A 26,332-nucleotide genomic window follows, 5' to 3' on the forward strand; every position below is an offset into this window, starting at 1 on the left:
TTTGCTACTCAGTATGCTCACACAAATTAGGCATTTGTGCACGCCGCTAGTTAGGTGCCTTACTTGCTGTGTATGCAAAACCTGATTTTTCATGTGAACATTGGATATTTGCACATGACTCTTTGACAGTCTGGCCCTAACTACCCAAAGGGGTTGTTCTTGTGTGACGCAGGATGCTTTCTCATTTGCTTCTGCATTGCTGGCGAGGTGCTGGGAACAGGAATTGACTGACACATTGTAAAAGCTATTCTCCCGCTTGTGACTACCAATAACTGCTTCCTATCTCCAACGAGAAGCCAGGTGATTTGATGACTAACTGCCTCTCTGGAAAGAAGACCTTTGTGGATTTTCCATCATTTTAATGGGTGTGTGATGGGTTGGGTCACAGAAACCCCCTTGGGAGCTTCCATCTGATGTGCCAAGACTACTTCTGCCTCTGCCTTCCCTGCCAGCTTGGGACTCCAGACCCCTGCCTGGTTGTGCCAGACATGCGTGCTGGCTACAAACACAGACCCAGCTTCTATCACAGACTGGACGCCTTCCGGGTGCTAGTCTGGGCACAATCCTTTCCCCTGGTACAGCCCTAGTTCCAGCTCAGGTGGTAGCTAGGGGATTTCTCATGATTGCAGCCCCCTTTGTTCTGTTCCGCCCCCTTATATAGCTTTGGCACAAGGTGTGAATCTTTTGTCTCTCTGGGTCCCCACCCCCCTTCTAAATGGAAAAGCACCAAGTTTAAGATGGATTTCAGTACCAGGTGAGAGGGTCACGTCTCCTGTGAGATCCCCAGCCTTCATTCCTCCCAGCCTGACTCACAGGAAGGCCTGCAAGCAAACAGAGCCATCCACAGTCAATTGTCCTGGTTAATGGGAGCCATCAAGATTCCAAGCCACCATTAATGGCCCACACTTTGCATAATTACAATAGGCCCTCAGAGTTATATTTCATATTTCTAGTTTCAGATACAAGAATGATACATACATACAAATAGGATGACCACACTCAGTAGATTATAAGCTTTGTAATGATACCTTACAAGAGACCTTTTGCATGAACCATATTCCAAGTAACATTATATTCACACTCATTAGCATTTTTCATAAAATCAAAGTCACAGGGTGCCATTCCGAATCGAGGCTAAACACAGCACACTAGATCTCATTTTGCCTCTGCATGAAGAATTTTGATTTGCGCCCCAAGGGTGTTCTCTGTGCTTACAGGACTTTGTTTTCTTGCCACTGTCCTGGGAGGTGCACGCAATGTAATTAATCTCAATATTAACCGTACAATAAAATAAGGCCTAAAATTAGACAGTTTGCTGCAAAGTGCACAAATAAGATCTGAAAAATTAGGAGTCCATTTGTCCTCATGCTGCTGGTGTTTTCAAACTTCAAACAAACAAACAAACAAACCAACCCACTTCACAAACTAGCAAATTTCTCCTCAAGCCAGCAAAACGTTCATGTGTGAAGAGGTTATTTTCCTATATTCAGAGCATTTCCCAGAATACATTAAAAATAATATGCTGCATAAAATTTATAAGGAAACAGTTCCAGTGAGAGTGTCCCATGATTGCTAAACACAGATGGAATACATTTCATATAAGTAATTGAAGACATTCCAAATACATGGATGAAAAAGGCTTTAAAGTTTCAGATCAAAAGCAAAAGGAATTTATTAATGCAACTGTAGTTAATACTGTCTCATTTTATAAGAGTAAAAGTTAGTAAATGTTTTAATTAGTCATCTAAACTACAATTCCCAGGATGCTCTTGGAATTGAAATGTCAGTGTTCTGAAATAGCCAATAATCCCTGTTCAAATTTCCTTTTTATCTCTTAATCCTGGATTATGGGGAAGCAGAAAATGAATGTCCTCTCTAATTTAAAGTTTATTTGTGAATAATTATATCTACACTCATTACTGATGTTGGATCTCAACTGTTTGTGTTTGGATAATCCTTTCAATTCATCTTTTAAACTTTTCTTACTACAGAGTTGTTATTACTATCCATGTTAGTGAACAGTCCAAAAGTGCAGCTGGAGTCTAGTAAGGTTCTGGCCCTCTGGCGGGAGCCAGTGCTGGAAGAAACCTTTCTCCTTCCTGCCCTATCCACCCCCAAAGCTGTCTCTCCAAAATATATTATATAACTTTTTAAAGCAAAACCAATCTCACCCCCTCACCCCAAAAACAGAGCAAAAAACATTATCATCAAAACCAGGGGCTGTTCTGTTATATTTGTTCTTCTTTCTGAACAAGCGTTGTGGCTGTTGAGGAGGAGGAGGGGGGAGGTAAGGAAGAAAGCGGGCCTGGTTTCTTGGCTGCTTAAAGAACAGCATCAGCAAAGGACTTTATAAGGAACTCATCGAACCATCATTTATTTGGTTTTGATGGGGGATGTGTAAGAGCAGATGGGAAAAGGTAGCACACTAGCGTATCTGCTATTGGAATGAGTAACATTTTATTCATCTATATTTAAAAACACTCCAAATGGATTTGATCTTGGTTGCAGCACAAAACTGGCAAACGAGGAAATGCTGAATGTCTGACCTGAACTCACTACTTATTTACTTAACTCATAACACGTTTTGCCTGAAGAGCATATATTGCTGAGTCAGTCTTCACCCCGGCCTCTCTTCCCTTCCCAATATTTCCGTAAGAGAATTCCACTGAAGCTCAGCACACAGGCTGTCGTTCACCCTAGGTCAGAATTTGTGTTTTTGTGCATTTATGTTGCAGTTTCCATGGTTTTAGTACAACTTGCCCTGCTTTAACAGGTAACTTAGGGTTCATCCTCTTTGGTGTTTATACAGTGCCTGGCACAATGGGACCCTGGTCCATGACTGGCTCCTGGGCATTGCTGCAATACAAACAATAAAGATTCTTGATGCAAACACATACAAAGTAACCAAGTTTAGTACAACATTCCCATGTCATATTGGAAAACCTTATGTAACTGAGAGCTGTGAATTTTCACTACAATTGAGATATCCTGGGAATCTTGAAATTAAGAAAAATAAAAGAAGAATGTAGTTTCAGTGCTCAATAAAAGTTGATATCAGTGTCTAATTCTGAAAAGCCTTTTTTGGAGTACTCTGGTTTATGGTGTAATGTGTGACAGAATGACATCTGAGAGCCCAACTTCATGCTGTTTGGCAGGTGGAGAGTGGAGAAAGAGGTGCATCTGGGTGGATGTATGTACTTAGTTTTGGATTGAAATGGTTCCAACATACAGGTACTAATCTCAAAATTTAAGATTTGCAATGGAAATTCAGATATATCGATCATGTTTCAAAGTAAATATGTTATTCGTAGTCATCCAGTTTAACTAATAGATAATGTTTTCACCTCTTAGCTCAGAGAGCCGAGAACTAATGTTCCAGACATAATCTTGATTTTGTTTTTGTTTTGATTTTGGTTTTTTTTTGTTAAGGGACCCTTGAGAATAAATCCTAAGAAATACCATGAAGCCTTCATTCCATCTCCAGTAAGTATAATTTATAATTCTCCGTTGTTCTTAAATGAATGTGTATGAAGATAGTAGTTGTACTGTGTACGAAATGTCACTTTGATTTGTGTAACAAGATGCACCAGTTAGGATACATTAAAATAAACCTAGTACAAAGTGTGAAAAAAACTGTTTTCAACACCGCAAAGTGCTACTTAATGTCTCTGAACTTCTGATGAAAATGGGGACACTTGTTTCTAACCCAAAGACACCAGCTGAGACCAGGTTTGAGGACCACTAGTTAGTATAATTGTAAACCCTTGGTCTATGACTACAGAGGATGTATAGATTTTTCCACTGATTTAAATTAATCTTTCCTGAACAAATATGCTCTCCATTTTCGATCTGCTGCATGAGCTAATTTGGAAAGTTGGTCCAAAACTACCATGCGTGGTTCCTTCTAATGTACCCACTTTTGCGCAAGCTGTGTATAGCAGTGAGGTTCAAGCTTCTTTCATTTGTGGACCCCTAAAATTTTTTTTCATAGAACCTTTTGGAAATCTTAGGCATGGTCTGCGGATCCCCAGGGGTCTGGGGACCAAGAGTTGTAAATCACTGTTCTATGGTAATGACAACTTTTCACTCACCCCTTAGACATAGTCTGCAGACCCACGGGGTCTGTGGATCACAGGTTGAAAACCACTGGTGTATAGCTTTGCTTGAGGTTCACTGCTGTCACATGGGACCATTTCTTTACATCGGTTATTCATTCAATGGAAGAACTCTTGTGATTTGAAGGGCCTCCTTTAGGCAAAGTTACCTTTCTGCTGGTATAGTTGAGGACAGTTATTTTGTAGTGACTTGATTAAAGTTTTGCTCCTAATGTGACAGGGTGTTTCATATTGAGATTAGGGTTTGTTTGGAGGTGGAGGAGAAAAAGGGCCTTGCTCAGACACTGAGTTGTTGGTTGTGTTTAATATCATTCCTACTTTTGGGGCATAATTCTTTTGGAGTCAGGATTGAAAGTCCAGAGATTTGTGTTAACTTCTGTGGTCGGTCAGTCATAGAAAATGATCTTTAAGCCTCTTTCCGTAGAGGAAGACTTGGATTATTTGTGCTGGTGCAAAGGGGAAGATTCTTGAGAGTCACTGGGGAGGAAACTCATAATAGCGGTCTCCAGTGCTTCCTGAAACTGGCACTGACAGTCCTGGTGTGTAAATGGGAAATGTTCTGTACTCCTCTCTGCTTGCTCTCTTGAATGAGGTAAGTGTGGACTGTTAAACCTATCCTATTAAACCACAAAACACTAGCTAAACATTAAGTCCAACTGTGCATACAAGCAAAGAGCTCTACCCTTACTCCCATGAGTGCTTAGCTATTACCTCATGGTAAAGCAGATCACTCACAGGTTTGGGTTCTGGAATACACAGGCACTGGAATGTTAGTTAAGGGATACGTTTCTGCCATCACTCTCGTTTCTTCCTGGGTTAAATCACGCAAACAGCACCATTGCCCAGTGGTAGGAAGAGTCAGTCCCTGGGGGATGATCTATCTGGGCCAGGTGGAAGTAGTCATTGTAAGGAGAGGGTTACCTTTGGGGAACTCGCTATTAGCATAACCCTCCATCAAGGATACAAGGATGGCTTGCAGTCTTAGCATCCTGCTAGATTCCCCATTGTTGCCAGATACTGAAATAGCCACAGCTGTGAAAAGTCTTCATCTCTCTCCTGCAGCCGGCCCGGGCATTGCACCCTATTCTGTCAGGCTTGGACTTGGCTACCGTGACCCCCTGCATTTGTCCCCTCTGGGCTTTATTCTGCCAGCCGTATGCTCGTTTTGGTTCAAGTGCAGCAGCAGGGCACTTTAATGCCACAAGTCCCTACGAGCATGTTGGTCCAGACTGCGGCTCTGTACATTGTCTTACTGTTGAATGCCGAGTCAAGGTAAAAGCTTTTATCATCAAAGCCTTCCATGGGGTGGACCCAAGCTACTCGAACCCTGCCTCCCAGGCTGCAATCTTGACCGCTTTCAGTAGCTGGGAGCTTTCGAACGGTGGAATTGTCATCTTGAAGAGCGAGACACTTGAACATGAGAGACGGAGCTTTCTTGGCAGCTGGCCCATGACTGTAGAACTCGTTTCCGGAAGAGATTAGAATGACCACAAATCTCCCTGCTGTCAGACAGAAATGTAAAAGGCTGCTACTGTTGTTCGGTGAAGGCTATATAGTAATAAAACTTCTTGCCGAATGGGAGATGACTGCAGAGAATCCGATCCTCTTACAAGCTGTAATGTGCTCGGATGCTGCGGCAACGAAGACAGTGTGAACACCTCAGTAGAAGTGTAGGCCTTTCAAGTTACCTCAGAACTGTATTGCAGTTCAAGCCCATTGTAATTACATTAGTAATGCAGAAAGGTGACTGGGGTGTTAAGAATTGGTGTGGGGGAAAGAAGACAAAAACTGGAAAATCCCAGACACTTGGGAGTGTGAGAGTTAACTCTATGGGCCACAGTGCTGAAGCCCTAAGTAAGCAAATGTTGCATTTTTATGACATGTTTCTTTAAAAAGCTTTATGGTAGGGTTGGCCAGTTTTTAATTACCGCTGCTCTAGCAGGCATTGAAATAACTGGTGTTAAAAATCTGTATATAGGAATAAATTGTTTAAAATGAGAGCTATTGGCTGCAAATCAAAAAAAGAAAATCCCTTCTTGCTTAGTCTAGCAGCATAGCTTCAGCTGGCTGGTGTAGTGCGTCCAGAGCTGCTGTTGGCAGATGGAGAAACTACTTTTAATTTTTTTTTGCAAAAAAATGTATGGCGCAAACAAATTAACCCACATCCCAACCTCCTCCTGCCCTACAACAAGCCAGCTTTACAATGGAATTGTACAGCTAGGTTAAAAAAAAGGGCATTTTTCTTAAAACGAGTCTTTGAATTTTCCTTTGTATATATGTGGTGGATCTCGTTCAGGGGCAGGGGGGTGGGAGAAGAGATGTAGGGCCATGTGTAAAAATCTGGCCTTTTGAAAAGAAAAGTTTCCAATTTGAATTATGTTGGTCCAACAGGCTTTGCAATTTTTCTGCATCTTGTCATGGGAGGCAGCTTTGACACAGCTGTTGAGCTGCTGCTGCTTTTCTTTCTAAGAGTAATTTGCTCGGTTGGAGGATGGCCTCAGTTTCACATGACAGCAGTGTTCTACCTCTGTTATTTTGCTATCTAGGCAGAACAGAATACTTATGTGATGTTAACCTGAGAAATCTACGAGGCCTTTTTAGATAGGTTTACTGTTTTCCCTGAAGACTGGGTATAATGGTAATGCTGCAGATTAGCTCTTATCAAGTGTTAGAGAATTGTGAACATGTATTTGAGGAACCGCATTAAAACCCCAGCGTGTTTAAGATTTTAGTTCCCTTAAGGCTGCCTTTTTGTTGTATTCTTGAAAAAAAAAGTTATAAACTAAAGAAACCCACAGTCATCTTACGCCTTAAAGCTAAGAAAAGGGGATAAGGCTCCACAATAGAAGAACATGTCTTAATACCCAGGTTAATACTAGAGTTTTGCAGGTTCATGGTGTTCTGCAACCAGCCGCACACAATTGTCAGCTTTAGGGTGACCAGACAGCAAGTGTGAAAAATCGGGACGGGGGGTGGGGGGTAATAGGAGCCTACATAAGAAAAAGACCCCAAAATCGGGACTGTCCCTATAAAATTGGGACATCTGGTCACCCTAGTCAGCTTGCCGAAGTACAAGGGAGCAAAAATGAAAGTGGTAGATTTAACTTGACCAAAAGAGGTGTGAAAGTGAAACCTCCAAAAAACCTACAAACCTCCGTGATTAAACCTGATCCTCCTTGACCCCAGGTGGGGAAACCCCCCCCCAAACCAAGTCTCGATTGTGAGCTGAGTGTCAAGTGTGTTCTGGACAGATAACCCTGCTGTGTGGAGTAGCTGTGATTGGTATGTGAGGTGGGGCTACAGAAACCAAGGTCATCTCTTTTAGAAGGTGGGGTTCTGGACTGCAGGGGGCAGAACAGAGTGCGGTTGGCTGCAGTTACAACAGACTTGTTGCTGTGTTATGTAACATTTAAATATATATCTCCATCTCCCCAGGGGGGGGGTGCTGTTGTTTTTTGTCACTAGAGTATTTTTAAACTTCTGCAGTAAATATAGCTTAGTATTTTGCGCTTTGATATTTCATATTTTTTTCCCCTTTCCACAGGATGGGATTCGTGATATCTTTATTGATGGGGTGGTTGCTCGCAACAGAGCCCTAAATGGTGACATTGTGGTGGTGAAACTGCTTCCCAAGGAGCAATGGAAGGTCAGTCCAGTGTTCATTTCTATGGCTTGCTCAGAAAGAGCCTATGCTAATAATCTCCACTGATCTTATTCATGTATGGCGTGTACCGTATACTAATATGAACTGTCCACAAATCTCTTAGTTAAATTGTGACTAATGTTTTAGCAGATTAAAAGTTTATCATTTTAAAGCAACACTTAAAACACTGAGCCACACCTCTTTGGCGTGCAGGCCCTATCTGTCACTACCTCAGGAGGTTTGTATTCTGCCCACCACACTAACCCAGAATATGAATGGGACTTTTTTAGTTGGCTTCATGTTTATGGCATTGAATGGTTTTGATTGGCTGTTTGAGCGCAGCTGACAGTATGTGTATATTTTATGCATACTATTTGCAATTCTTAATTAACCGATAGCACCCAGCAGTTTGTGGGACCTGAGACCTGGAGGACTCGTCGTGTCCCAACTCCAAATCTCATGACCATGCAGGTCTCGCACAAATGAAGAATGTGTGAAATAACTTGAGCAATACAAGCATGTTTATCACTTCTGTCTCCATCTCCTGTAGAATTTCACTCCTTTTAAAAGTATTTTTTTTCCTTCAACCTATCAGTGCCCAGGATGTCATATCAAGTGGCTGGATTATTCGGTTTGTTGCTAGTAAATCTGTTGGCAGCTTTGCACAGGGAAATCCTTACTTCAGTTCTCCATTTGCTGGGAGACTAAGGTGAAGCTAGCACATGTGGTTATGCTCTTACATTTGAACACGACAGAAGTGCTGCAACTTCTTCTCCAGACATAAATATCTGGCTTTTGAATTCCTTTCAGGAATGTGAAGAATGCATTCTCTCTTTAATTGATGAGTCCTAGCTAGGACAAAAGTCATAACCCCGCCTGTTCAGTGAGCCGAAGGTCCAGTTTGTCTGAACAATCTGAGCCAGTCAGGTTAGTGCTCCTGGCTTGCTCGTTAGCTCAGTGTTTGTTTGAAGCAGACTCGTGGGGAAAAGTTTTAGATTTCCATTTACAAGACCTTCCATTGGCTAATCGCTGAACCTCTTGATGTCCCCTCTTGTAGAGGGAGAATGACTGCATGGAACATTTGATTCTTCTTTCTAGATAATTGTAAAAGGACTCTGAGCAAAAGGCTTACGTGCTTATTACACAGTGTACTGGTGAAATTACATTACACAAAGAGTGATTATGCTGCTATAGTATTAAATAGGAACCAACATGCTGCAAATATACTCCTATGTGTATAGAAATGTGGAAGAGATGCTTGCTCTTTTATGGATGACTTAACTTCTTTGAAAATCAAACAGTTACTAGGGTGAGGCAAGCTTTATTCAGTAGCCATTGAAAGGAGAGAAGAGCTGCGTTCAGTAGAGCCGTGTTTGCTCCGGTAGTGCTTGGATCACTAAATGCAAGTAAACGTCTTAGCAAGTCTAAAAGAAGATGGGTTCAGCATATTCTTCCCACTGCAGGCAAAACACTGAAAGCGGGAAAACTGGCAAGAAGCGCGGGTGAGGCTGCAAGCAGATAACCCAGAAGGCTTTAGATCTTCCCAGTACAAGAGTCTGACTCTTCCACAGTGAATTTAACATTGCTAAATTAAGTACTCAAACCTACAGGAGTGTGTTAAGCCACGCAGGTGATGCACCAGGAGCGGATTTACCTTGAAACATACCGTGCCGAGGCACAGGGCCCCCCAGCAACAGGGGGCCCCAAAACATATGCCTGGGGTTCTGGCATGGCATGGCATGGCCTGGGGTTCTGGCTGCTGCCCTGCACCACTTAGGTTAAAACATATTGTTAGGAGCACAGAACCGCCTGGGCTCCTGGGGAGACAGGGAGCGGCCTGAGCCCGGCCATGGGGGCTGCAGTGCAGCAGCTAAGGGGGAATTGCTGCCGCCTGCATTGCAAGGACCCAGCGGCCAGGGGAGGTGAGCAGAGATCAGCGCACGGAGGCAGCGGGGCACTCAGGTGGCCGTCAATGGAGCCATGCCCCCCCACCCTCCTTCAGGTGGGTATTCAGCCCAGGTGGGTCTCTGCCTGCTTCTCTGGGCCAGCTGGTGAGGCAGCAGCAGAGCCCACAGAGCCCTGGGCGCAGGGTGTAGCCAGGACCCCAGGCGCCCTGGAGGCAGCACACGTGTGGAGCCACTATGGGGCTAGAGAAGGAGACAGGAGACACCAAGATCTTCATGGCTAAAGACAGCTTTGGGCGCCCCGGTGGCCCTGCGCTGGCCGGCCTGGAGAAGTGGGCAGAGACCTGCCTCCACGCACTGATCTCTGTTCGCCTCCCCTGGCCGCTGGCCGCTTGCAAAGCAGGCGGCTACGATCCCCCATAGCAGCTGCGGCTGCACTTCAGCCCCTGTGGCCAGGCTCAGGCCCCTCCCTGTCTCCCCAGGAGCCAGGGCAGTTCTGTGCTCCTAACAATATGTTTAAACATAATTGGCGCGGGGCGGCAGTGGAGCCCCGCATAAAACGTGGGAGTGCTGCAGTCCCCTCCCACACCCAGGGCTGCCGACGGGGTGTGTGTGGAGGGAAGGGGCAGATGCCCCAGGGCTCAGCTATTTAAAAAGGCCTGGGGCTCCCGGCAGCAGCTGGAACCATGGGCCCTTTAAATTACCGCTGGAGCTCTGGGTGGTGTGGCCCGGGCAGCGCTGAAGGGCTGGCTGGGGGAGGCTAGCCCCCTGCCCTGCCCCTTCTTCCCGAGGGCCTGCCCCTTCCAGGGCCCCCGTTGCCCAGGGGCCTGGCATTTCTGTCGGCAGCCCTGCCCGCACCCCTAGTTCCCACGCCTGTGGCCCTGTCTGTTGCCCCCGTGGCCTGCACCCAGGTCTGGACCCGTGCCGGGGGTGGACAGGGGTCTGGCTTTCTTTTTCTTGGCTGGGTTCCAAGGGGGCCCCCCGAAAATGAAGCTACGCACAGGGCCCCACTAACTCTAAATCCACCCCTGTGCTGAACTATGTCCCGGTCGGTTTCTTGCTATCAGCAACTTAGTCTGTGGGGGCATCATGCCCAACTCCCTAGTTTCTTGGAGTTTGTTGCTATGAAAACTTGTTTGCATTAGTTTTTTGGGAACGGTGCCACAGGGTTGTGTAGGGATTTATTACGGTTCATTTTGCCAAGTAATTATAAACTTGACTTGCTGTTACTGTCCTTCCTGATCGAAGATGATGCTGATGACAGTTTTACCTCTTGTGTGTACGGTTATGGCTGAAAAGACCGATGTGCGAGTGCCAGTCCTTTCCTCATGAAGTGCACAGGTAGCTCGAGGTGGAGGAAGGGGTTAAAGTCTGTGCCTGCTGAGTATGCCGCTATTTACAACCCAGCCTCTGTGCATTAAGATCTATACTGTGGTTAATCTTGAACTGGGTAACCCCAATGTTGCCTACTTCTTGCCAGTTAATCTTGAACCGGGTAACCCCATTATTGCTGGCTGCTTGCCAGCTAATCTTGAACTGGGTAACCCCATTATTGCTGGCTGCTTACCAGCTAATCTTGAACTGGGTAACCCCATTGTTACCTACTGCTTGCCAGCGTGACCTACCTCTTACTGACTCCCAGCTGTCAACGTCAACGTTGTAGCGTTTTGAGTTATGCATTGGTGTGGCCTTGAAGTGTTTCTTCTGGCCACCTTGTATGCAGTTGTCCACTTTCAGTTCCAACATGCAGCAACTGCCTTGGCACTTGGGTGTCGTCCATCCTTAACAAATGACCAGCCCAGTGTAACTGTGATGTGATAAGCCTGGCTTCAAGCCCTGGAGAGTGGCTGCATTCCAGAACCTCATCGTTGGTAACTTTATCCTGCCATATGATGCAGAGCATGGCACACGGATGTCATAAGTGGAACTTATGTAGAAGCTTAATGTGATGCCTGTAGCAAGTCCAGGTTTTTCACCCATACAGCAAGTTGGAGAGCACAATTATTTTACAGACTTGGTTTCAAGCTTAATACTGTGTTGCCAACAGACTCTGCCTGATACTCTGCCAAATGATGACCTAGCTTTGTTGATATGACTTGTCAGCTCTTTGTCTACAGTGACATCATTCGACAATATACTACTAAGATAGCAGACATCTGTAGCATCGTTTGGCTGTGTGTTTCTGATGGTGACTTTTACTTTTATGTAGGATTTTCCTGGCATAGGTCGATACATGACCTTTGTCTTTTTCAGGGTGATTGTCAGCCCGTACCCCGTTCTGCAAATCTGTCTGTAATCAATTTTATATCTTTTAGAATATGTGCCCCTAGAGCATACCTCAGCTTATGAACAATTGCCTCAAAGACATTCATGGGTGATCGCAGCCTATTCAGCTTAAATAATTTTCCAGAGGATCGGAAACATATCCTGGTACCGGCATTCAGGTCTCTTGTAGCTACATTGAGCATTGCTGCATAGAAGAGATTAAACAGGAGTGGGCCAATTATGCAGCCCTGCTTAATACCATTGGTAGGAAATGGGTCAAACCGAACACCGCCTGTGCGGATTCGGCCAATCATTCCATCGTGAAATAGCCTCAGAATGTTGGTGTATTTTTCTGGAGAACCAAACTTACACAATATTGCTAAAGTCCAGGTCTGCTGACTGTGTAAAATGTTTTATCCAGGCCAATAAGGATGGTGTAAAGGTCCTGTTGCTGTTCTCTGCATTTCTGCTGCATCTGACAGGCTACAAATTTCATGTCTGCTGTTCGTAAAACCTCCAGTAGTACGCAATTAGTGATGTTGCATAGCAGATGTTGAAAGAATACTCTAGTCAGAACCTTTCTGGCGATGGAGAGTAACGAGATACCGCGATCATTACCACAGTCAGAGTTTTCACCTTTCCTCTTGTGTATGGTGCCAACTATCTAGTCTTTGAAGTCTTGTGGTATGATTTCAGTACTCCATATATTGAAGAATAGTCCATGCAGTCGCCTAAGCAGAATCTCACCTCCATACTTCAATATTTCTGCAGGAATCCCATCAGATCTAGGAGCCCTGCAGTTCTTCATGGCACTGATAGCAGTGCTGACTTCAAGGGATGGGGCTGTGTCCATGTTGTCATTACATGTTGGCTGTTCCACTAGTCTTCTGACTGCTGCTTCTGTGGTGTTGGGTGGTGTGTTCAAAAGATCACCGAAATGCTGTCACCACCTCTGAAAGATTTCTCCTTTGTCAGTGATCAGTGCTAGGCTGTCTGCACTCTTCAGAGGCACTGTTGTATTATGTGTAGGACCATATACATCTTTCAAAGCAGCATAGAAGTTTTTCGTCTCTTGACGGTTGGCATAGGTCTGGTTTTCATCTGCCTTGGCATTCCACCATTGATCCTGCATGTCTTTTATTTGATGGCATGACACAGATTCTTGTATGTTTATAACTGTGCCTACAGGAACATGGGATACAAGAATTTGACAATGCATCTCATGTTTTTAACGAGTAGTTGTTGAATTTCTGGATCATTCTTGTCAAATCAATCCTGATAATGTCATTTTGCTGTACCCATGTCTGCGAAAGAAGCTTGATATCCCATGTCGTGAAAAGTCGCCCACTCAGTGTTTAAATTAGCACTAGTCGTCAAGCCAGTGGAGTCAGACAAAACTGCCGTAATATTATTACAGAGCTGCACTCCTGTAGCTTCATCTTGTAATGCTTTATGCTGAGCTGTCTGATTGGTTTAGGTGGTGCTTTGCAATGCACTGGTTGAATTACTAATAACAGTTTGGAGCAGACTTTAGGATGATCTGTCCAGCAGTCTGCCCCGTGTATGGCTTCAGTGATTTGTACATCCTGTAGATCTGGCCGCTGGACGATGATGTAGTTGATAATATGCCATTGTTTGGATCTGTGATGTTTTCTTTTTGTTGGGTAGGTGGAAAAAGGTATTCCTGATTGCTAATTGCTGCTTGATGCACTCACTAAGTAGCAGAGTTCCATTGCTATTCTCCTTCCCAGTCCCTTGCTGTCCGATGGCAGGCTGCCGGATTACCACATTACTTCCAATCCTTGCATTAAGGTCCCCCGCAAGATAATCAATTTATCTGATGCAGATATAGACACAATGAGTTTGTGTAAGTCATTATAGAACTTTTCTTTCTGATCGTCAACATTTGTCATGATAAGAGCATAAGCACTGCTGATAGTAACATACCACTTACGTTTCAATGGCAACCGTAGAACCAGAAGACGATCACTTATGCCTTTAGGTAAACATTGGAGGCAACAGAGTTGCTAATGGCAAAGCTAACATCCGATAGTCTTGGCTCTGAGGATGGGTGACCTTACCCTGCACCGATCTCTGCAAGTTACCCTTCATCAGCGAGGCTGGTTTCACTGAGCGTGGCAATTCTGGACAACCTGGACAATTCTCTTGCAGCAAGTGCTATGCCTCTCTCAGGTCAGCTGGTGGTAGAGTTGCTGCAAAAAGTACAAACATTCCATGAAACTATTATAATTGGCATTGAGAGATGCCTACATGCTGATCTGTGACTACGACCCCCATCATTACCAGGCCTGTTGCATCGCCACTCACCCATCACTGTAAAATTTTCCTCTGTCATCAGAACACACACATGAATTGTTTGAAGTGGTGGTGGCTCGTGTTGCACCATCCACATTCTCTCACTGTTCACTTGTGTTCCAGTGGCATACGTTGACAAGATGACTGGCGGGGGTTAGGGTGCACTCTATGGCCCTCGATGTGGGAGCTCTCTATAGTAGTGGACAACTGCTAGGCCTGCATCTGCTTGCTATGCCATGGTAGAGGTAACACTTTCTTTCACCATAGAAACCATTGAGGTCTTCACTACCGACCCAGTAGCTAGCGGCATGGGTTAGTGAGTCTCAGGGTGTATTCCACACACTGATGGACCTGTTCACTACACCTTTGGGGCCCCTTGCTTCTCCAAGATCCCTTGCAGAATTTGCCTGGGCATGCAAGGACCCAGTTACCAGTTGGGACCATTCAGGAGGTATTGCAAGGGTCTTGGCTGTGGAGAGGCTATGTACCAGCAGGGGGGACACATGCATTTAGCCTGGAGCCCAGGCTCTAGGATCCTGTGAGGGGGGAGGGTCCCAGAACTCAGGTTGCAGCTCAAGCCCCATCTATACCGCAATTAAACAACCCCTTAGCCCGAGTCAGCTGGCCCGGGCCAACCACCGGGTATTAATTGTAGTGTAGACAATACCCTCAGTGTACATTTAAAAAACATACACATTTTGGTTTGGTAGACCTTTTGCATGTTGATGGTTTTTATTTTTTACTACTCCCAACTCACTTGTGTTCTTGACTGTCTGAAGACTGGATTTCTTGGTGGTTTTGTTGGTATCCTTTTTACCACAAGGGATTTGGTTGTTAGTACACCAATCTGATGTGATGGTGCCTTTTGCGTTCCCAAAAAAGCCTGGACACAGTCCTGGGAGTGAGAACTTGCTTTTCCCAAAGCAGGTGGTTCCCTACCACAGATTTCCCATCTTAATGATGATCCTCTGTGCTGGGTCCTACTATACTGCGGCATCCTAAATGCTAGGTTTGGAGCACTCAGAACTCCAGTGCAGGTTAGGGGGAATAAATGAATTGGGGGTGTGGGGGGGATATAGCTTGCATAACAAAGGGTTTTGGTCTTGTAAATTAGTATATTTGCTTCAAGAGCTGACAGTGTTAATGACATGGGTCTTCAACCTTGAAATTCTATTGAGAGCCCAGCCCCAAATAGTTGTGATGCGATATCGTGAGATTGAGTCGTCCTGGTGAAAACATAATAGAGCAGTGTCAGGATAAGGAGCTGGCATTCTAAAGAGGTGTGACCATGCTTTATGAAATAGCTCCTTGGCAGTTGGGAAGGAAATGATTCTTTTCTTCTTTCCCCATCCCTCCACTTTCTGGCTGCATGGTGGGAATAGGGAGATTCTGGAGGCTTGGATTTCTCAACATTCCTTCCCTCCCAGCGTACACATTGGGTAGCATTTGGTGAGCGGCTCACTCTGCCCGGTCTTAAGCAGAGTGAGAGGAGTTCTGGACACATTTATATCCTCTATGAGAGCTTTGTGTGGTCCAAGAGCTACTTCCTGCTCTGTCTTCACCATGTGAGTTCCCACTATCAGGGGCAGCCTCCTTCCTTTCCTGATCTTGTATGTCTTTGCTTACTATCAGTTGCGATCTAAAGTCAATAAGTTTGACCTGGCACCACTAAAATGGGAAATTGACCTTTAGGCCCAGAAGATTACTAGCTTACATTTTTGAAGAATGCAACCTATGGCCTCCTGCCAAAACAGAGCTAAGGGAGTTGCAGTGGCTGTGTCGATGCTCTATTTCAGAGGTTCCTCACACATCCTCTTGCCTAGTGGCTTGGGAGTATAATATAACTAAGGAACTATGGTAACGTTCAAATGATTGGGCTCTTAAAAAGAAAGTAATTTGACTCACAGACCATATTTCTTCAGTTACGTAACATATAACCATGCTTACACCCATCCTCAGAATTCCAATCCTGTATAATTATACAACTTGTAGTAGAATAACCTGAATGGTGCAAAATGTTCATGTAATTATTATAGTAATATTTTTCCAACGCATTGAGAAGAGGAAAGCAGGGTAATAGTATAAGAAGGGACACACTTCATTTAATCTTCCCTTGCAACCTGCTCCTGCTCTTCCAGCTCATCCTTAATTGTTGTGTAGTATTTCCACTTCATCCTCTATCATTTTATAGTATTTGTTTAATTCAGACTTGCATGTTGCTTTTTCCTGGGAGACTTATTTTGTTGTAGAAAATAACACATTCATCACTTGTTATTATTTGGAGCTTGAGTTCTTGGCAATTCATAGTGCTTACAGAATGGTAGTTTATCATGTAGAGTATGTTGCATGACAGCTCCGCCACGAATTGCCCTCTCTATCGTTGTATGCCGTGCAGTAGTAGCCATGTCAGTCCCAGGATATTAGCGAGAGAAGGTTGGTGAGGTAATAAAAGATATTACCTCACTCACTTATCTGTCTGTATCGGTAACATTTTAGGGCCTTACAGTAGAACCTCAGAGTTACGAACTGACCAGTCAAGCGCACACCTCATTTGGAACCGGAAGTTCACAATCAGGCAACAGCAGAGACAAAAACAAAAAGTAAATTCAGCACTATGTTCGATTTTAAATTCTACAAAAATAAAGAGAAAGCAGCCTTTTTCATCTGCATAGTAAAGTTTCAAAGCTGTGTTCGGTCAATGTTCAGTTGTAAATGTTTGAAAGAACAACCATGTTTTGTTCAGTGTTACAAACATTTCAGAGTTACGACCAACCTCCATTCCCCAGCTGTTCGTAACTCTGAGGTTCTACTGTATTTTGAAAACAGTATCTAGTATAGGACATATTACTGTCACTGAGTTGCCCCATTATGCTCAATCAGGAGTGCTGGCAGGGATAGATTTTATGTATGCATATCATTGGCTATCATATGTTGCAGATATCTGAGTCTGCTCAGCACAAAGGCATTTAAAACAAACAGTCCAAGCGGTATTGAAATTCAGCAGGCCTTTCAAAAGGAGACCCTTTTACCACGATCATTCCCTCTCATGGAGGACTGAAGAGGGGGTGGTCCAATCTTTCCTGCACTATTATGAGTCTATCCTGGTGGTCTTGTAGAAAGGACTTCGTGGGGCTGTTTGACAGGAGGGGAAGTATTCCAGCATTCTGGCACTGAAGTGGCCCAAGCACTAAAAACCATAACCCCTTCTATCCTAGGAAACTCTGTGCTCCTCCAGGAACTCTAAGAGGTAAGATGTAATATAAGGCTCTGGGTAGTCTTAGATATTTGGAGTCAGGACCTGCTCCTTTTAGGGCCATATGTCTGAGGTCATCACTTTAAACTCTCTATCTAGTAGATGTTGACAAAAATTCACTTTGCCCAACAGTGACTATTGTTGACATATTTGGCAACATCTAAAGGAAAGGAAAAATTAAATTCAAACAGACGTCAAGAAGCATTGTCATGCACAATATAAACATAATGGTATATCCTGGGCAGCTACCATACACAGCTGTTGACGTAAACGTATGTCGTGTTAGTCAAACCTCTAGATGGGGTTGTTAACTTTGGACATGTTTTAGCAAATGTTTATTTGCTTCTCATTCATCCAAATCAAGATTTTCTTTGTTAGCCCTGATAATGTTTTAGGCATAACAGTATCACATAGCCCCTCCTTCACACTATCAGAATAATGCTGTTTTGAGAATGGGAGTGTAGTGATCACTCTTCATTCCATAGTAAAGAGCTTAGGAGAGGCCAGAGCTAAAGGAATGGGTGAGTGTGCACCTTAAAAATAACCTAACATAATGCTGCCAAAGAACAGAGTAAAAAACCTAAGACGCCAGGAAGGTATCCATATGAGCAGTTATAACAACTATAAAAGGTTCATGGAGGCTACAGAGACAGTCCAATTTATTATTGCTGTAGGCTGCACTTAACTTTTAAATTGGCTGCTCATTGAGTGGTAATAGCTAGAGGGATATTTATCTGGGGTAAATAAAAGCTGTTTTTCATAGAAGGAAATGTTACATTACATTTCCTCTTCCCCCAGATGTTGCTTTGAGAAATGTTTTTTAATAAAAGGTAATTGGAAGTGAATGAGCCAAAGTCTTAATGCAATAGGTCACAACAGGGAACGCCTGCCATGCTTCAGAGACCTGTATCGATAGCCTACTCATGTGCACCGTGTGTCTGATTGCTGTGATCTTGCCCCTTGAAGTAGATGTTGCAACTGTTCCCCCTGGATATTAAAAAAGGAGAAGCAGAAATATCCTCTCTTTGGATGTAGGGCAGTTTGATGATCCCGATGAAGATCTTCAGTTGAATGATCTCCATTGGGTATTTATCTCTCCTGGAAAAGCCAAGGGCATCCCAGTTCTGCTCAGTGGTGCAAGTACGGTGGTATGGTCCGGCACGCCATACCAGTAAGATATTTATAGCTGGTATGGCGTACCGGAAAGACAGAGGAGGAGCCCTTCCCCAGCCCTTCCATGCAGCTGCCTCTCCTGACTCCTCCTGCCTGGGGTCTGTACAGCAGCTCCATTGGAGGACAGGGCTGGGGGCGGTACAGCAGCTGGGCTGGAGGAGCTGCTGGTGTGGGGCTGCCCAGTGGCCCTACATTCTGCTCCTTTCCCCACTGTGGTTCCCGGGAGAGCCCTGCGGTTCAGGGCTGGCCTGGGAACCATAGAGGGGAAAGGAGCAGAACACCGGCAGCTCCTCTGGCGCGGTTGTACCGCGCCCAGCCCAGCCCCCAGCTCTTCCATACAGCTGCATCTCCTGAGTCCTCCTGCCTGGGTCTGTACAGCAGAAATCTCCGGTGCAGTAGGAAGAGGACAACCCCCCCACACACGCTCCCCAAGGTAACGTGGGATGGTGTGGATCATAGGGGGAGGGGATGAGGAGAGTGCAGGGCTCAGGGCTGGGGGCAGGGCAGGGAGGAGTCACATGGGGAGGTCATGTGCTTCTCCCTCACCCTTTGTGTCCCGCCCATCAGTGCAGTGTACTGGCAAGAAATTATCTCTACTTGCACCACTGCATCTGCTGAAGCAAAGGCAATAAAGATTTGGAGTTTCAGAAAAATTTGTCAAGTATCAAAGGGGGAGCTGTGTTAGTCTGGATCTGTAAAAGCAGCAAAGAGTCCTGTGGCACCTTATAGACTAACAGACGTATGGGAGCATGAGCTTTCGATAGGTGATAGGTTTGCTCAGACTGAATTAAGTATCATTAGGCGTCAGTAAATGTTACTGGAAGAGCTTCATTTTGAGGGGTGAAAGGAAGGGCTGATGGGAGCGACTGATCTTACTTAGTATAAGAGCAAAGCCAGCATTTAATACCTATTCTCCTATTACCGTTCATTTTTTCTTGATCAGATGAATGAAATCTAGTATAACAAATTGTTCCCTTTCACAACTGACTTTCCTTTGAATGATTATTTTAAAATCTCATCTTCCAAGTCTTCTCTAAACATGCACACATCACACTAGATTATTCTTAATCCAATCTCTTACATAACCACTATAATTTGGATTTTTCTTAGTCGTTGGTTCCTGTGGAATTAGCATTTTCTTAGAATTGTTTTTTTTTTTTTGCCAGTTCGGAAGTGTAACAGACTTATCTGATGTTATCACATGAGTGTTTGGAGCCTACATCTTGTAGGAGAATCTCATCATACCTGTCACAATCAAATAGTCTCTGGAGTTTCACACACATTAAACTTTTATAAATCCTTTTTTGATATAATGTTCATTTTTTTAAAGATCTTGGTTACTTTTTAGACCCACATAACTAAATAATGCAAATTGGTTTAAGTGCAAAGCATACTGATAAGTCAGCTCATCTGGACTGGGATTTGTATAATAAACATAACATAAAGAAACACTGAAGTAGATGTTTTTAAAGGAGAGGGTGCCCCTTAGATGTAGTTTGATTCTTGAGAGATTTAGAAGAAAAGAGTTGAGTATAACACTAAAAAGCTGCTTATCTTTTAATATACCTACAGGAGGCTTTGTTAGGGTATTATTTTTTTAAAACGGGGGAGAAGTCTTATGTATCAATCTCCATGATTGCTCTTGTGATCTACTGCCTGAGAAATGGCTGAGAAACAAGAGGCTGACTACATGTGAACAAAGCTGTTTGTAGATTGGCTGCTTCAGACTTTTCCCCCTTCCTTCCCTGAACTATGTTAAAGGGAGTAAATCCGAGGGACTGGGGATCTAAAACAGAGGGAATCCTGTAAGTAGAGAACTGCAGGATGTGGGGGTAGATGAGTGAAAAGAAGTTGGTCTTTGCAATAATGCCTTGAAGGCAAGATGTGCGACCTCATTTGTAACCAGAAAGTTCTTGTTGATAAAGAAGCTATTGAACATCAGTAGTGAGCTGCCTTAAAACTGCTGGCACAAGCGGTTTGTGTCTACAGTAGATGAGGGTGAGGTAAGATGGGAAAATGAATTCAACGGTAGCTACCTATAGTGAATTTGTTCCTCTACTACATTAGGTCTGGAAGGTTTTAGAAAAGGATTAAGATTAGAATAGGAATATCATTGGCAACAATGAGAAGGATAGGACCTTCCCCACAACCAACACCATGCTGCTTCTGTTTCTGTGCCCCAAAAAGGCTAAGGGAGTTGGGAGGCCATTATTGCTCCTCTCAGTATCCCTACCTATTCTGTTCCCATCTCTTGTGCTTCATGGGATTGTTGCCAATGGCATTCTAAGAACTGTGCAGCAGGTGCTTTCCTTCTACAACATTGTACATACACAGTGTCTAGTGATTTAGAAGCCAAGGCTTTGGTGCTTAACATACATTGCTAGCCATTTCCTTAGCAACACTAACATATGACAGTGAATCTTGTTTTTAAGCTATTACTACTTGGCAGTCTTGTTAACTAAATTAACTTACTAATCATTGATCTGGAACCTGTATCTATGGCAAGAGTTCAAATTTCTCCGTTCCTGCAACATCTCGAAGAATTGTAAGCAAGTCTTTTAAATTGGGTTCCAGGTTTAAAAGGTGCCATTCAAAACGTGGAGAGGTAAATTCACATTCTTCCTGGTTATCATTTCCAACAAATTCCTCTCTACTTTAGAAGATGCGCACCCCAGGCGTACCCAATGATTGAGACCATTGATCCACTTTTCAGAAAGTCGTGGATTCTATATGTACTTTCCATTCTCCATACCAGTGTTAGAATACTGTAGTTCTTTTTTTAAACTTGGTAGTGACTCTAGAAAAATATTACAGAACAAACTAATTACCTGTTAACTCTTCAGCAAAGGGCAGAAACTAATTCTATACATTTTCTTACTCTCTCAATGCATTTTAACTGTTTCCTTCTGTTCTCTTTATTTTGCAAGGCCAGGAAATAATTGGTACAGAAAAGTAGTTTGGTGTATGCCTTTGCATTTCTGCTTTTCAGTTAACTTTCCAGCATCCTAATGATTTATCTGTTTTCAGCAGCACCGATCTTTTTGGCTCTGGGCTTTGCTTTGTTTTCAGTTTGGTCTAAATCATTTTTAAATATCTTCTTATACTGCCAAAAGACTTTATTTATTTTAGTTGAACACTTTTGGTGGAGCTGTGATAGTGAAGACCCGGCATGATCTGTGCAACAGCATTTTTATATTTTGGTTTCAAGATGTGACTGGCTGAGAATTCCCCAGGTTTCCTTCTCTGCAGTCCAGTGGTACTCAGACTGAGGCTCGAGAACCGCAAGTGGCTCTTGAATGTGTGTTCTGCGGCTCCCTGCAGCACATGATATTAAAACACTGTGTGATTTAATTATTAACCAATCAGGATGCTTTTGCTATGTTGTTAACCAATTGTACTTGATAAAATACTAATACTTGGTCACTCATTTTGCTGTGAGAATATATCTATATATATATATATAGATATATAGTACATGAAACAATGAATTCATACAATCTCCAGGGAGTCTTTTTAAATGTGGAGTCTCCCTTTGCTCTCTAGGCTCCAAGCCTTGGCAAAACAGCTGTGTAACTTTGAGCTGGAGCCTGGAAGTAGCATTTTCACCTCTAATATTTCAGACATTGCCTTGTAAGTGACTCCCAAATGTTTGTTGGGGAGGAGCTTATCTAGAGCCATTATGTTGCTTCCTGCTTGTTTTTCCAACAGCCCCCTATAAAGCTAGACCAATATTTCAAACAGGAAAACCCAATAACCTCATATAGCTCTACAGTGACTGTCTCACTGTGACCAGTATTCAAAACATTATTACAGGTTAGAATTCCTAGATAATTTCATGGCAGCTCCACTTCCACCACAGTGCCTTCTTTTGGGTGAGTAAAAATTAAGTAATTGACCAGAAGTTGCTTACCTAACTTACAGGAGGAATTTTTGCTTGGAATACAATATTCTTCACATCCAGTCTTAAACTGTTACATGGCTGTAATCTGCCATGCCCTGCTGCAGATACCTGCAGTTCAGTACTAGATGAAATGCTCTTTGTATGGGAAGTATATAGAATGTATACTAGGTGGTGTGAAATGTACAATAAAGCATCATTAACAATAATCTCCTTTTCATTGTCCCTTATCAAGGAAACATGCTGGTTTCTCATCAGAGTTTTCTTAAATTAACAAGGAGGTAGCTATGTGGAAAACCACTTGACATCACATCATTAGTTTAATTAGACTATTAAGTTCTGTAGCTGAACTTGTGTTCTGTTGGTGCATTCACTGAGCTACATGTCAAAGACACACAGATCTTTCTCCTTTATTAGCACGCTCCCAAAAAAGCAGGAGTATGCCAATAAAATTTGCAGATGACCCAAAATTGGGAGGTATTGCCAATGTAGAGGAGGACTGGGATATCACACAAGAAGATTTGGACAACCTTGAAAACTGGAGTAATAGAAATGGGATGAAATTTAAGCTGCAAGGTCATGCATTTAGGGATTAACAACAAGAATTTTTGCTTTAAACTGGGGATCTATCAATTGGTAGCGATAGACAAGGAGAAAGACCTCTGTGTATTGATTGATCACAGGATGACTGTGAGTTGCCAATGTGATGTGGCTGTGAAAAAGACCTAAGGAAATCTTTGGATGCATTAGGCAAGGTATTTCCAGATGAGATAGGGAAGTGTTATCATTATACAAGGTACTGGTGAGACCTCATCTGGTAAACTGTGTGCAAGTCTGGTCTCCCATGTTTAAGGAAGATTAATTTAAACTGGAACAGGTACAGAAAAGGACTACTAGGATGATCAGAGGAATGGAGAACCTTTCTTACGAGAGGAGACTTAAGGAGCTTGGCTTGTTTAGCCTAATAAAATGAAGGATGAAGAGGGATATGATTGCTCTCTGTGAATACGTCAGAGGGATAAACACCAGGGAGGGAGAAGTTAAGAGCCAATGGTGGCACAAAACCAAAAGGATATAAACTGGCCATCAATAAGGTTAGGCTTGAAATTAGGTGAAGGTTTCTAACTCTCAGAGGAGTGAAGTTCTGAAACAGCCTTCCAAGGGAGTAGTGGAGGCAAAACACCTAACTTGTTTTAAGGCTGAGCCTGACAAGTTTATGGATGGGATGGTAGGATGAGTTCCCCTACAATGGCATATTGGAAATATCTCCAACAGCCGGAGCTGGGACACTAGAAGGGGAGGGCTCTGAGTTACTACAGAGAATTCTTTCCCAGGTGTCTCACTGGTGGGTCTGACTCACATGCTCAGGGGCTAACTGATTGGCAGATTTGGGGTTGGGAAGGAATTTCTCACCAGGTCAGACTGGCAGAGATCCCTAAGGGTTTTTGCCTCCCTTTGCAGTGTAGGGCCTGGGTCACTTGCTGGTTTGAATTAGAGTCAACGATGGATTCTCTGTAACTTAAATTCTTTAAATGAAGATTTGAGGACGTCAGTAACTCAGCCAGAGGTTATGGGCCTACTATAGCAGTGGGTGGGTGAGGTTCTGTGGGCTGCGATGTGCAGGAGGTCAGACTAGATGATCATGATGGTTCTTCTGGCCTTACAGTCTATCAGACAAGGCTTTAAATATCTAGTGGGGTTTCTCTTCTCCTGCCCTTCAAAACTGCATATTCCTTTCTGGGCTGTTGTTGAGCTGTAGAGGTGTAATATGTTTATCAGATTAGATTCAGTGGCTTGGAAACTTAATTTGCCTTTTTATGTAATAGTTTATCACTAATGCATGGTAACATTTCCTGTCAGGATATGCATTGTTACAGTTAGTTTCTAAAAAAGCATAGGAGCGGATGGCTACCCCTGCAAGGTTCAAAGGTTTGTGAAGCAAAGAAGGAAAATGTTCTCGCTGACATCACTTGAGCCCCATCATCCTACTTTCCCATGGGGCGTATCCTGTATGTGGTTAAGATATAATGGAGTCCGAAGACTAGGTGTGGTGGCAACTGTCAAATAAAGGAAAGGCAGGGAGAAGGGAAGCTGGCCTTGTCAGGGCTGTGTCACACTCTATACAGTAATTTCCTCTGAGCTGGCTGAGTCCTTGGGCAAACTTTGCTTTTGGTAACAGTTGCAAAATGTTACACACAATGAAGATCATTTTTTCCCGTTTTCCTATTCTCCTTTTTTCACTGAAGTGGCCTAAACTGGTCAACAGTGAACTTTTATTTATTTATTTAAAAAAAAAATTTTTTCCAGTAAAGCCACTCCAACATGTTACTAATTCCTGAGTCCTAGGTTTAATGGCCTTCCGCTTAAGGTGCAGATTTGTTGGCATGGAAATAGTCACACAGCCTGTATGTTCTCTTGTATGAGCATTGCCAGATCATTGTGATCAGTCATAAATTGCTACTGTGCTTCAAAGCCCGGAATCCTGACCACCCATTTCAGTTAAATGATTTGATTCAGGATCTTTGTCTTTTCTTTTAAACATGACTCCCCTAATTGTGCACAGTAAGTTCCGAGTACCAGTGTTCAGAGGTGGGGGGGGGATTGTAGGATTACCAATGGCAAAATAGTCATTATAGCAGAATTGGATCAGATATAAATAACCTTTCCTCATGACAAACACTGTTTGTAATAAAACAGCAACTGCATGCGTTTCTTCATATATGGCTATGAAGCTTAGTTGAAAAAAATCTGTCGGTAAACCATGTGGTCCTCAGACATATTTTTCCTGGTGTTTTTTCCCCCTACATAGTTAAATAAAATAATAAATTAACTAGTTTAAGTCAGAGCAGCCCAGGGCATGTGGCTTTGATAGCTAACAGTGACTAGTGGAAACGAGGATGAATGATGTTTTTTCATCAGACCAACAGGTTCCTCCTTTCCCTTTGAAGAGGATTTCATTGTGATTCTACATACATTGCATAATCCTGCGCATGCCTGCTTACATAAACATTATGGTGATAGCTGAGGTTAGTCAGCCTTTCCATGTTACACTCAATTTTTTCAGAAGCTTGTAACTCTGCTGTGAAACTTGGCATGGGCAGAAAATTGGCATGAGAGTTCCATCTGGAAGGCAGCTTTTTATGGGCAAAATCTGATAAATCTGTTCAGTGGTTTTCAAATTAAAATAAGTTGTACATGTTGAAGTGGCTTCAAATACTCTTTGGTGTTCCTATAAATGAAATGATCTGAGACCTTTTCTCTTAGACTGAAGCTGTGCAAGTCACTACTCCATAATAGAGATCGGTGTATTTAGTAATTTGAGCACAGGGGGAGATTTTAAAGTTATTTTGTGAACTGTGTCCTGAAGAAACACGTTGAAATATGTTGGTGCAGGGGTTGCTTGTAAACATTCTGTAATGCTAGTTACTTTCAAACAGTGAATGACTATATTTTAATGGCAATTCTGTGTGTGTGTGAGAGAGAGAGAGATGAGCATGTGGATAATGATGCAGAAACGTATGGTTCTTAAGCATCAGTTGGCAAGTTGGACACTAATAGCCATTCCCTGTATGGGTCATCAGTACATAAATATTTGTGTGGCAATTCTGAACTGTTCTAAAAGCACAAGGATAGTTTAAGTTCCTGAATATGTAGTTATATGAACTCTTGTGGTTTGCGGTTACTTACTTGTAAACTTGAGTCATTTAATGCTTTTTGAAGTTTTTATTAAAATACCATTGGGGAAAAATAAGAAGGCAAGAATGT

At 43.2% G+C, this 26,332-nt stretch overlaps 1 protein-coding gene across 7 annotated transcripts in view; it reads left to right on the forward strand.

The window, feature by feature from the left end:
* The window catches only part of DIS3L2 (DIS3 like 3'-5' exoribonuclease 2), a 267,821-nt gene that overhangs the window by 33,934 nt on the left and 207,555 nt on the right, over window positions 1-26,332 (forward strand). For all 7 annotated transcript variants that reach the window (XM_039488736.1, XM_039488735.1, XM_039488731.1 and 4 more), the window contains 2 exons: window positions 3,430-3,483; window positions 7,660-7,761. In XM_039488736.1, coding sequence (XP_039344670.1) covers window positions 3,430-3,483; window positions 7,660-7,761 — 156 coding nt within the window. The remainder of the gene's footprint in view (window positions 1-3,429; window positions 3,484-7,659; window positions 7,762-26,332) is intronic.

The sequence above is a fragment of the Mauremys reevesii genome, linkage group 9, assembly GCF_016161935.1.
Source record: "Mauremys reevesii isolate NIE-2019 linkage group 9, ASM1616193v1, whole genome shotgun sequence".
Classification (NCBI taxonomy): domain Eukaryota; kingdom Metazoa; phylum Chordata; order Testudines; family Geoemydidae; genus Mauremys; species Mauremys reevesii.